This window comes from Cucurbita pepo, chromosome 1 (genome assembly GCF_057944985.1).
Source record: "Cucurbita pepo subsp. pepo isolate OVF chromosome 1, ASM5794498v1, whole genome shotgun sequence".
In the NCBI taxonomy this organism is placed as follows: domain Eukaryota; kingdom Viridiplantae; phylum Streptophyta; class Magnoliopsida; order Cucurbitales; family Cucurbitaceae; genus Cucurbita; species Cucurbita pepo.
The window spans coordinates 17,616,948-17,626,903 of record NC_141798.1 but is presented as its reverse complement, the minus strand read 5'-3'; the positions used below and the strand labels follow the sequence as shown (position 1 = coordinate 17,626,903).

At 37.7% G+C, this 9,956-nt stretch overlaps 3 protein-coding genes and 1 non-coding gene across 5 annotated transcripts; 3 read left to right on the top strand and 1 right to left on the bottom strand.

Moving 5' to 3' along the window:
* Positions 1–48: 48 nt before the first annotated feature.
* On the top strand, positions 49–2,846 carry LOC111780289 (uncharacterized). Its single transcript, XM_023660652.2, has 4 exons — positions 49–179; positions 2,133–2,236; positions 2,327–2,474; positions 2,563–2,846. Exons 1-4 carry the CDS (start codon positions 161–163, stop codon positions 2,595–2,597), a joined length of 306 nt encoding a protein of 101 aa, XP_023516420.1. The 5' UTR covers positions 49–160; the 3' UTR covers positions 2,598–2,846.
* On the top strand, positions 1,579–1,723 carry LOC111783105 (small nucleolar RNA snoR137). Its single transcript, XR_002813284.1, has one exon. It is a non-coding gene; the product is annotated as a small nucleolar RNA snoR137 (small nucleolar RNA).
* A 1,210-nt stretch (positions 2,847–4,056) lies between the features above and the next one.
* On the top strand, positions 4,057–6,111 carry LOC111780272 (flavonol synthase/flavanone 3-hydroxylase). Its single transcript, XM_023660628.2, has 3 exons — positions 4,057–4,610; positions 5,276–5,603; positions 5,678–6,111. Exons 1-3 carry the CDS (start codon positions 4,144–4,146, stop codon positions 5,888–5,890), a joined length of 1,008 nt encoding a protein of 335 aa, XP_023516396.2. The 5' UTR covers positions 4,057–4,143; the 3' UTR covers positions 5,891–6,111.
* Positions 6,112–6,251: 140 nt separating this feature from the next.
* LOC111780231 (camphor resistance CrcB family protein) lies at positions 6,252–9,782 on the bottom strand. 2 transcript variants are annotated; one of them, XM_023660576.2, is made up of 6 exons: positions 9,400–9,782; positions 8,254–8,676; positions 8,072–8,149; positions 7,714–7,812; positions 7,181–7,373; positions 6,252–6,928 (listed from the first exon to the last, which is right to left on the bottom strand). In XM_023660576.2, exons 2-6 carry the CDS (start codon positions 8,665–8,667, stop codon positions 6,300–6,302), a joined length of 1,413 nt encoding a protein of 470 aa, XP_023516344.1. In that variant the 5' UTR covers positions 8,668–8,676; positions 9,400–9,782; the 3' UTR covers positions 6,252–6,299. The 2 variants fall into 2 exon arrangements, with proteins under 2 accessions (XP_023516344.1, XP_086979898.1); XM_087123772.1 differs by having other exon boundaries at positions 8,254–8,671.
* Positions 9,783–9,956: the final 174 nt, after the last annotated feature.

Below are 9,956 nucleotides of genomic sequence, written 5' to 3'. Positions count from 1 at the left end.
TTTAGAAAATAAAATCTTAATTATGACGTAGCTTTAGCCAATCAAAATCCGCGCAAATCGTCGTATAAAAGGGGCGGAATATTGCGGTCGATCCAAAACACACCTTTTAGAATATCCCTCTATTTCTCTTCGACTCCGAGAAGGCTCTGGAAAGTCTCCCATGGCGTACGTTGAACGAGGTTCTCTCTCGATTTCTAATCTTTTATTTTTCGATTCCGCTTCTGAGAGTTTGGTTGATGACTTTCGGATTTGGAAATATTTTAGAGTTTTTGTGTGTTTGGATTGTCGGTGTATTTATTTTTTAATCCTGTTCCTATTCCGTGGTAATATTCATTTTGTGGTGATTCTGATTTCGATTTTGTGCTTAGTAGGTTAGATCTAGTTGGTTTTTCAGGAAGGCGTGGTATTCTGTGAGAATTTTGATCTGATTGCATATCTCTTGATCGGAAACTTAATGAATTTGATGTTATCAAATGGAAAAATCGTACACAAAGATATAACCACAGGAATGGAAATAATCCTAGGGCATTGATTTAATCATGAAGAGAGGGAAAACTCTCGAATTCGAGTTAGAAAGAGACTGAGGTTCTACGATCTAGTGGAATGATAGGAAAAATAGAGAAATGTGGTAGATAAATTGGGAAAATTTATAGTCGTTTGATAACTTAGATGAGACACATAGCTTGACAATTTTTGTATGAGTTTATATCCTAAACTTCAACTTCAACTTTGGTGGTACCTTTTTTATAAGCTGACATGAAGGCATTTGTTTATTTCTTTGAGTGTTTGGATGAATTCACACCGTTTCCCTAATTTTTCAACTCTAGTTTTACTCCGTGTTTATTGTCTGTCTCTACGGTTTTAGTGGATAGAACCGATGATGAAAAAGGCCTGGAAAATGGCTATGCTTATTGACTTCTTCAGGCAGAACTTATACCATTCGCTTTAAGGGGATGTTTTTTGCTTTTCCTTGTAAATCGCACCTGCTTAATATAAAATTTAAAAATGTATTATAAGATGGTAGTTCATAATGGTAGACGTAAGTATCAGTGGTTTGAAAATATGGTGAAGGAATCGATATATTTTCTTTTAAACTTGATTTAGTTGCTTTATGTTAGTCAGGCTCCGTTGTGTTAATGCTTAATGTTGAAGTCCATGTTATAAACCTTATGGAGGTTCTTCGTGTCTTCTTATTAAATTAAATCATCACAATTTCAAGCAGTAGAGAGAGAAGATATTATGATTTTTAAATCTTCACGAGCTTATAATTTTGTTGTTCTATATTGCTGTTGATCTGAATCATTGTGCTAACATATATATATTTCCATGGTTTGGAAGTTTTTCTGCACTCTCTTCGAGTGCTGGACAAGGCTTGAAGTCATATTGATTTTTTTTAATGAACCTTTAAAAGTGTGTGCAACCTGAGAACACTATCAGGAATCTTTTGATTGTATCAATGCGTGCTTGAAATTCCGTTTGGTTGTTCCATTTAGCAGGATTCTCTAGAACCATTTCTGGATAAGTGAATATTGCATGTACCAAATATTTAGGTAGAACTTGTTTTTGGAATTCCTTTTAGTTGCTTCTTTCTGGTGAACTCTCTCATATTAAGTCATGGGGGATGTTCATGTTTCCGAAGCATAAATTGATACTAAATTTGCCAGTATTAAACAGCTCTGTGTGAATCCCTATTGCACTCTGCTACCTGTCTCCTGGTACATCAGTTCTACATCTTTGTCAGAGTACTTAGAACGGCAAGATTATTGGGGAGCTAATGTGTTCCTTTCCTTTTTCAGTTTCACCTGCTTTGCATGACTTCATTAATGATCTCGTTCACCTCTTCTCTATGTACAGTTGTCCGTATGATACTGTTTTTTTTTTTTTTTTTTAGTTATCTATTTGGATTGATTTTATGTTCAAGAGATTGAAGAGATGCTAAAATTGCTTTCACATTGCACAATGACCCATTTTTTCCAATTCGTATATCCGGTGGATAAACTGGGTGCTATTCTCAGGTGGATTTGACATGTTACCATTCATCTGATAGTTTCTTTGAACTATGAAATTGAATGCTTGTGTTCTTGATTCCTAGCATGAAATAACCAGCTATGCACTTGCACGATATCTTGTAGGCGTTGTGAAATCCCAGAGATCATTTTGGCGTCTCAAAACCATAACTGATTTCTTTTGGGCCATTGTAAACATTATCGGTGTGTTTTTTACCACCTTATTCTCGGTAAGGTGTTCTTTGTTGTCTTGTGAATAATGTTAGGTATTCAGAACCACAATCATAGGATTAAAGATTAACTTTCATGCTTCTTTCTAGATGGAAAAATCTGAGGCTTATAGAAAAGGATCTGGTTCTGGCAAGAAATGGGACGGTGGTGGCCCAGGAGGTCCCGGGTCAGGGCCTTACGGTGGTCGTCCACGTGGGCCACCTCGTGGTCTAGACAACGTTCGAGGAATCGATCATAGTAAGTTCAATGCTTGTTTTCGAACTTTTTTCCTCTATTCTTTCATTCAATTTACTTACTGTTCTGTGATCTGAACTATGACAACCAGGTTCACTACCTGCCTGTGGCTCGTGCTGCGGCTAAACTTTTGGCTGCTTCCATGGTGCATTTACACAAGGGTGTCTACAAAATACTCTTCAATTTAAAATCGTGGGCCGTGTTGTAAATGTTGATGGAATGCTATCTGCGAATATAAATTAGTTCATTAGATTAAAAAAAAAAATGTGGTTTCATAAATTAGTACTCAAAAGTTAATTTTGCCAATCAAAATGTGTAGTGTTTGGATAAAAGTTTAAGATGCCAAAGCATTTTTAATATATTATCTTGCAATGATTTCTTGTACTAATTTTTTCCTCACCAAAGTTATTTGTTGGCTACCTTATATTTTGATATTATTTTCAAAAGAAAGAAAAAAAATTATTAGATGAACGTCGTAGTTTTTGAGAGATATTGTTATCAAATTTTATATAAATACGAATATTTGATTCAAGTATTAATAACTATTTAGATAATTAATTGGGATTATATGGGATTTATTATTTAATTTTAGATAATTAATTTAATTTATTTTTATTAAGTGAAAATTTAAAAATAATTTAACTAAATAAATATTAAAAATTAGAGTTTATTAAACCATCCTTTTTAATAATTATTATCAAGTAAATAATTTTAATAAAATTATAAACTTTTTAACCGTAAATTATTAGTATACAATAACCATGTTATATTTCTAACTAATGGTCTCAATAAAATGGTTCGTTAGCTAAATGGTTGGTAAAACATTTATAGACCATTAACATGGTAGTTTTTCTTTTTTTTTTTTTTTTTTTTTTTTTTTTTTTTTTTTTTTTTTGGCACAATAAATGATTTGGTAAAATAGGCCCTCATTTCATATACAACCTTCCCTACCTACTACATCATTAATACAATTAATAAGTCGTTAATTTTTTAAATAATAAAAATATTTTTTTAAAACGAGGATCAACATTAAAAGATAGTTAACATTAAGAGATAGTTTAGCGTATATAAATGTCTTGAAAATCTTTCAATTAAGTCATTTGAAAGAACCTATAATTCTTTTGGGTATGTAATTTTATTATTATTTTTTTTTTTTATTTTTTTTTTTTATTTTGTAAATATAACGTATGGCTTTATATTTTATTAAGTTTGAATATTTTTTTATTAGATCAATTATTTATCTATTATATTTTTGGAGGTGGTGTATTATAGTAGAAATTCTCATTTAAATAAATATCATTTAAAATAAAAATATAAAAAAATGGAAAGAAATTTTTTAATTTTTAAAAATTTAAAAGTTGGATGTATTTTATAAATTTTAAAAGTTAATGGTATTTTTAAAATAAAATACAAAAAATTTATGAATATTTTTTAAAAATAGAATGCATGATACTTTTTATTGAATTAACGAAAAGAAATAAACGATCGTAACCAATTGAGTTTGGTTTTAATGGGCATCGGCATTCATGTGACAACAAAGACAAGTAATTTAGGCTTCATTTATTGGGGCTGGTTGTTACATGGAACGATCCACAACTGCCCACGTTTCTTCTACCTCTCTGCACCCTTCTACAAAGCCCCCACCACCGGACTCCCAAACCCACCTGCACCCATGGAGCTCGAGAAGGTCCAGGACATCGCTTCCGCCGTGCTCTCCTCCGGCACTCTCCCGGCCCAGTTCATCCGCCAGGAGACCGAGCAGCCTGGCATTACCACCGTCAAGGGCCAAACCCTCGCCGTTCCGGTCATCGATTTCAGCAACCCGGATCAACACTCTGTTATTCAAGCCATCGATGATGCCTCTCGCCATTGGGGCATGTTTCAGATCATCAACCACAATATCCCCAATGAAGCAATCGCCCATTTGCAGGCTGTTGGGAAGGAATTCTTTGAGCTACCAACAGAGGAGAAAGAGGTGTACGCTAAGCCCCCTGGTTCTAAATCCGTCGAAGGCTATGGAACTAAGCTCCAGAAGGAAGTCGGTGGAAAGAAGGATTGGGTCGACCATTTGTTCCATATCATTTGGCCGCCGTCCGCCGTTAACTTCAAATTCTGGCCTCAAAAACCCCCTTCTTACAGGTATTCAATTTCTTGATTACTCTGTTTCTGTTGATTACTCTGTTTCTGTTGAGATGGTTCGGTGAGTAATTTTGAGAATGATCCTGGTGTTCGATGATAAAAGTCCCACATCTGCTAATTTAGGGAATAATCCTGAGTTTATAATCAATTAATACTCTCTCCATTGGTGCGAGGCTTTTGGAGAAGCTGAAAGTAAAGCCATGAGAGCTTATGCTCAAAGTGGACAATATCATACCATTGTTGAATCGTGTTCATCTAACACATGGATTTATAGATAAAGGAATACGTATCCATTGGTACGAGGTTTTTTGGAAAACCTAAAGTAAAGCCACGACAACTTAGAGTCATGTCAATAGAATTCTCAAATGTTGAACAAAGAGCTATGAACTTTGAACGTGTAATCAAAAGTGACTCAAGTATCGAACAAATGATGTACTTTGTTCGAAGATTCTAAAGCAGAAGTAGAACCTCGATGAAGAGGAGGCTCTAGTGTACTTAACATAGAGAATAATCATGAGTTTATAAGTAAGGAATACATCATTTTCATTGTAACAACGCCTAGGACTTTAGAAAAGGAGTTTAGCTTCGATCAAGAGGAGGCTGTTCGAGGGCTTCATAGGGCTCGGAGAAGGCTCTAACTCGTAACCGTTTCGATCTGAATTCAGGGCTGCAAACGAGGAGTACAGAAAGCATTTACATGGGGTTGTGGATAAGCTGTTTAGAAGCCTGTCACTGGGGCTGGGGCTTGAAGAACATGAACTGAAACAGAGTTCCGGTGGAGATGATTTAGTGTATTTAATGAAAATCAACTACTACCCACCATGTCCACGCCCTGATCTAGCTCTTGGAGTTGCTCCTCACACCGACATGTCGGTCATCACAATTCTTGTGCCCAATGATGTTCAAGGTCTCCAGGCGTTCAAAGATGGCCATTGGTACGATGTCAATTACATCCCCAACGCCCTCGTCATCCACATCGGCGATCAAATTGAGGTAAATTTGAGGTTTGATTTGATGCCCATTTTTTGAAGTTCTAGGGTTTGTGAAAATGGAGCTTGATTTCGCAGATTCTGAGTAATGGGAAGTACAAGAGCGTGCTGCACAGGACGACGGTGAACAAGGAGAAGGCGAGGATATCGTGGCCGGTGTTCTTGGAGCCACCGGCGGAGTTTGAAGTTGGGCCTCATCCGAAACTGGTCGATGAAGACAATCCGCCGAAGTTCAAGACGAAGAAGTATGGTGAGTATGCGTATTGCAAGCTTAATAAAATTCCCCAGTGACTGAACCGAACCAAACTGCGCCGCCGCCGCCGCCTCCACCTTCGTCGTCGTTTGTTTTGTTTCGTCTTCTCCGGCGAGCGGCGGAGTCCTGCAATTTTAATGTACGGCGCCATTAATTAGAAAAATGGTTTCGATTATTAACGAACTTTTAAATAACTAAATTGCAGTGTGGAACTTTTGTGTAACTTTCATCCCAATTATTAATAATTATTATTTACAAACATTATGTGTCATATTGGATTATACAATTTTTTTTTATTCTGCAATTGTTATTTTTATAAAATTAATATCCATCACTCCTATGATTTTAAGTAGCTTTAATTTTAATATATGGTACACCCATTATGCATAAAAAATAAAATTATAAATTATAAAGTACTAATATCATATGAATTATGATAATGGGGATTTACAACATTTTAGTATTGAATCCCTGGGTCCAGACGGGTATAGAGTAAATCAATACGCCTAATGCGAAGGAAATGGCCATCGTGAGGGCCGCATACGCGTAGGCTCTCCAAGGCTGCTCGCTCAGCCTCATCGCGTTGAACTCTGCAATGAACGTCGACACCGTGCTCAAACACCCCAACAGCCCCAACTGCACCCCACTCGCTACCGTCTCCACCTTCTCCGTTTTCACAGCTTTCTTCACCGTCGCCAGCGCCGCCATCACACACGCCGCTAAAACATTCGCCATCAGAGTCCCAATCGGCACCCATTTCCACCGCCCTTTACGCCCCACTCCCCGCCCATTTAGCCTGGCTAAGAACCACCGCGCCCATACCCCCACTGGCCCCACCAGGCAACCCACCCACAGTTCCGCCGCCTCGCTGCTGAAATCTCTCTCTAGTAGGCTCCCACTGAGGCTCCATAATAGAATCAGCATCAGTGAAAACCCCACCATTGCTGCTAAGTCACGCTCGTAGCTGTCCACTTTCAAGCACCAGCTGCAGGTTATGTTTTTTCTTTTCATAATCCATCGGAAGCCCTTTGCTGTTTCTATTCCGAAGATTATGGAGTAGGCCACCAGAAACAAGCCTGCAGAAGAATCAGTAAGATATTGATATTGGTGAGGATAGTTGAGAGACGCTAATTTAAGAAATGATCATGGATTTATAAGTAAGGAATAATCTCCATTGGTGAGGCCTTTTGAGAGAGTCCAAAGCAAAGTCACGACGAGAGCTTATCTCTAAGTGAACAATATCATATTATTGTGGAGAGTCGTGATTCTTGATTCTTAACCCATATAACGTGCTTTTGGAGTTTTGGTGTCTTGAGTCATTGTCTTACCTATGAGGAAACCGAGGATGGCAAAGAGCCAGCGGCCGTCGACACTCAAATCCAGCATTTTCTGATTCCATCCGCTGAATGTTGTTAGGCTTCCCAAGTAACCGGTCGTCAATCCAATGGCTAGATAATCTGAAATGCCTGAAATGTCTCCTTTGAAAACAACACCCCACCATCCCATCAAGAATGATCCCACCTATCAAATTAATATAATAACAAATTAGCTTACTTTATTAAAGATTCTGCATAAAAGTAGTATGCAAATTTTGAAAAGTGCTTTAAAGAAAAAGCACTTTTCACCTTTTTAAAAGCCCTTCTCCCTCCTCTACTAAAAACCAGAAGCTGCAAAACTTCTCTATTCATGCAAGGCTACCCATAAAATTCATACAGAAGTTATTTACTACAAGAAAAGGTGGAGCACATTGGATTATAAGCTTTACTTTCACCCTTTTGAGATCAAATGAATTAGATATTCCAAAGGGTAGAGAAAAGGAAGATCAGTAACAGATGAGTAGAAGAAGAATTGAGAGGCAGACCATATTGGAAGGCAGATCTGGATACAGAATCGTCTCATTGTTCGTCACGTTTGCATTCTCTGGGCCAAACAACTTCTGTAGTCCATATCTTGTCAAGACCTGCACAACAACACAAAATTGCTCTGTAAACAGAAAAGGTTTCAACAATCATAATCTTCATGCAACTCTTGAAAAGCTCAAACTTCGAACACCTTTTTTACACCAAAGCTTCTGTCACTCAAATCATAAAATACTGTCAACTTATGTCAGTAAAGAGCAGATTTCTCAGTTGTAAATGAGAGGTCGGCGGTGTTTTCCTAAAAGTGCACTAGAAGATATCACTACTTATAACTTGAAAATGTAGAATTTTCTGAGTTACCCCAAGAATTCCAAAAACAGCAAGATGAACAAGGCATGTTACATACTCCAACAGCCTTGAAAACTTCCTCTTGCTTTCCTGTTCATGAAACCAAACAAAACCCATGAATTATCCGAAAAATGGAAGAAAAAAAAAAACATTCAACTCAGCCGTCGTGGAAAGGATGTCAAAATAAAACCCACTTGCTTTGTGTCTTCAGAATGATCTATGGGGCAGTTTGCAAGAGTGGACACGATTTCCTCAGCTTGAGGTGGCACAAGAGAAGCAGGAGTATTAACTGTTGCAGATTCACGACCTCGAAATCCATAGGATTGCACGAAGGCGTTCTCTGGGATTGGGGCAATTGCACCATTCTCCAAAGCACGATCGAGAGATAAGCTAAAGCGCTCACTATCACTGAATCTATTGCTGTAAAGAGCACGATCCCCAATGTCCCCCGCTTCTGAAACGCTCTCACGTTCAGCATCATGATCAGTTGGAGGAGGCTGATCGCAAGAAGAGTTAAAAGAGCTTCTCCTAAATGAAGAGCCTAAACTCCTAGCTCGATTAAGTGGAATTCCTTGTCTGGTTTCTGGGTTGCTATCCCCAGGATCCATGACCCTTTTCTGGAAGAAATCGAAAAAAAAAAAAATCAGGGGATCAGATATGTAGGCAATTGAATGGCGGTGAACCTGCCAGTGTTCAATTGTATTTTCTTAACTTGGCTCGCCCATGAATGAATTTATGGTCAACTACTCTGATTTGAGATTAAGGATAGATTAAAACTATATACAAATGCTTAATAATTCCATGTATAATTGAATGGTTGTGGTTTATGCGAATTTCAGCCAACACAGTCCTTGAAAGAAAACAAATATAAGAAAAAACAAACAAGTACAACCGACTGCTGACTAAAATATGACAGAGGACGAAACCTTGTCTGTGATAAAATAATGGTGGAAGAAGCAGAGAATCTTTCCCTCACCCACCGGTTAGTGAACCAATTACGAAATCCCCAGCGAAGATGAAGATAAAAGTTTAGTTTATTTTGGAATTCAGAAGATATGTTTTCCATTAACAGAGAACTATCAAATCGTACAAATTCATTTCCACCTCTCTTTCATTAAATTTGAGGTTTCGAACCGAACCTCCGGTGAGATAGAATCTTGAAACGATTGGCATAAGTCTGTATTTAGTTCTAGACCTAATCAAATATACATACAATAAATGATACTCATAAAGAAGAGAGAGACAAACCAAAAGGTCAAACTACCGCGTCGGGATTCTAAATTTTGAGCGCCATTACAAGATTGAGATTCGCGCTCGGCTGAGACTGAAAGTGAACGAACCTGGGGTTATGGAATGCACGATGTGATAAGAAAACCGCGTCGTCGTGAGGAACAGTCAACGGCGATTTGCGATGCGATTCGGGAGTAGAAAGTCGTGGAGGTAGTGATTAGTGTTGGTTTTCTGATAAATCGCAGTCGGTGATGCTCGATTTTGTGGGCTGAATCGAAGAGGCGAAGGGGTTTTGATGGCGGAAAGGAGGAAAATGGGGATTTGGGAGAGAGGTGGAGGTGGAGGCGGAAGTGAAGGTTATGGCGGTTGGGAGGTGGCCGCAGGGAGGGGGCAGTTGCGCGCTATTTCACAATGTGGCCGAGAGAGATGGCTGCGGCATGGCTCCGTCTCCTCACTTTGACTCTGCTTCTCCCCTTTCTATTCTAACTTCTAATTAAAATATAGTTTTACTCATTTTTTTATATATTCAAAATTATTTTTAAATATATTTTTAATCATTTTTTTTATAAAAATAAATAAATAAAAATCAAACACTAATTTGATTTTGAACCCTATTTTTTCGAGTTTGTTGAGTTAATGACCCGAGTAACTTGAATAGAGTTCAAAA

Excerpts from the sequence above, each read along its gene's own strand:
- LOC111780289 (XM_023660652.2), top strand. Across the intron at positions 2,237-2,326 it reads TTTTTACCACCTTATTCTCG|ATGGAAAAATCTGAGGCTTA; the intron begins GTAAGGTGTTCT and ends GCTTCTTTCTAG. Across the intron at positions 2,475-2,562 it reads CGTTCGAGGAATCGATCATA|GTTCACTACCTGCCTGTGGC; the intron begins GTAAGTTCAATG and ends TATGACAACCAG.
- LOC111780272 (XM_023660628.2), top strand. The coding sequence starts at position 4,144 with ATGGAGCTCGAGAAGGTCCAGGACATCGCTTCCGCCGTGCTCTCCTCC. Across the intron at positions 4,611-5,275 it reads CAAAAACCCCCTTCTTACAG|GGCTGCAAACGAGGAGTACA; the intron begins GTATTCAATTTC and ends ATCTGAATTCAG. Across the intron at positions 5,604-5,677 it reads ACATCGGCGATCAAATTGAG|ATTCTGAGTAATGGGAAGTA; the intron begins GTAAATTTGAGG and ends TTGATTTCGCAG.
- LOC111780231 (XM_023660576.2), bottom strand. The coding sequence starts at position 8,667 with ATGGATCCTGGGGATAGCAACCCAGAAACCAGACAAGGAATTCCACTT. Across the intron at positions 8,150-8,253 it reads ATTCTGAAGACACAAAGCAA|GAAAGCAAGAGGAAGTTTTC; the intron begins GTGGGTTTTATT and ends TTTCATGAACAG. Across the intron at positions 7,374-7,713 it reads CAGATCTGCCTTCCAATATG|GTGGGATCATTCTTGATGGG; the intron begins GTCTGCCTCTCA and ends TTAATTTGATAG.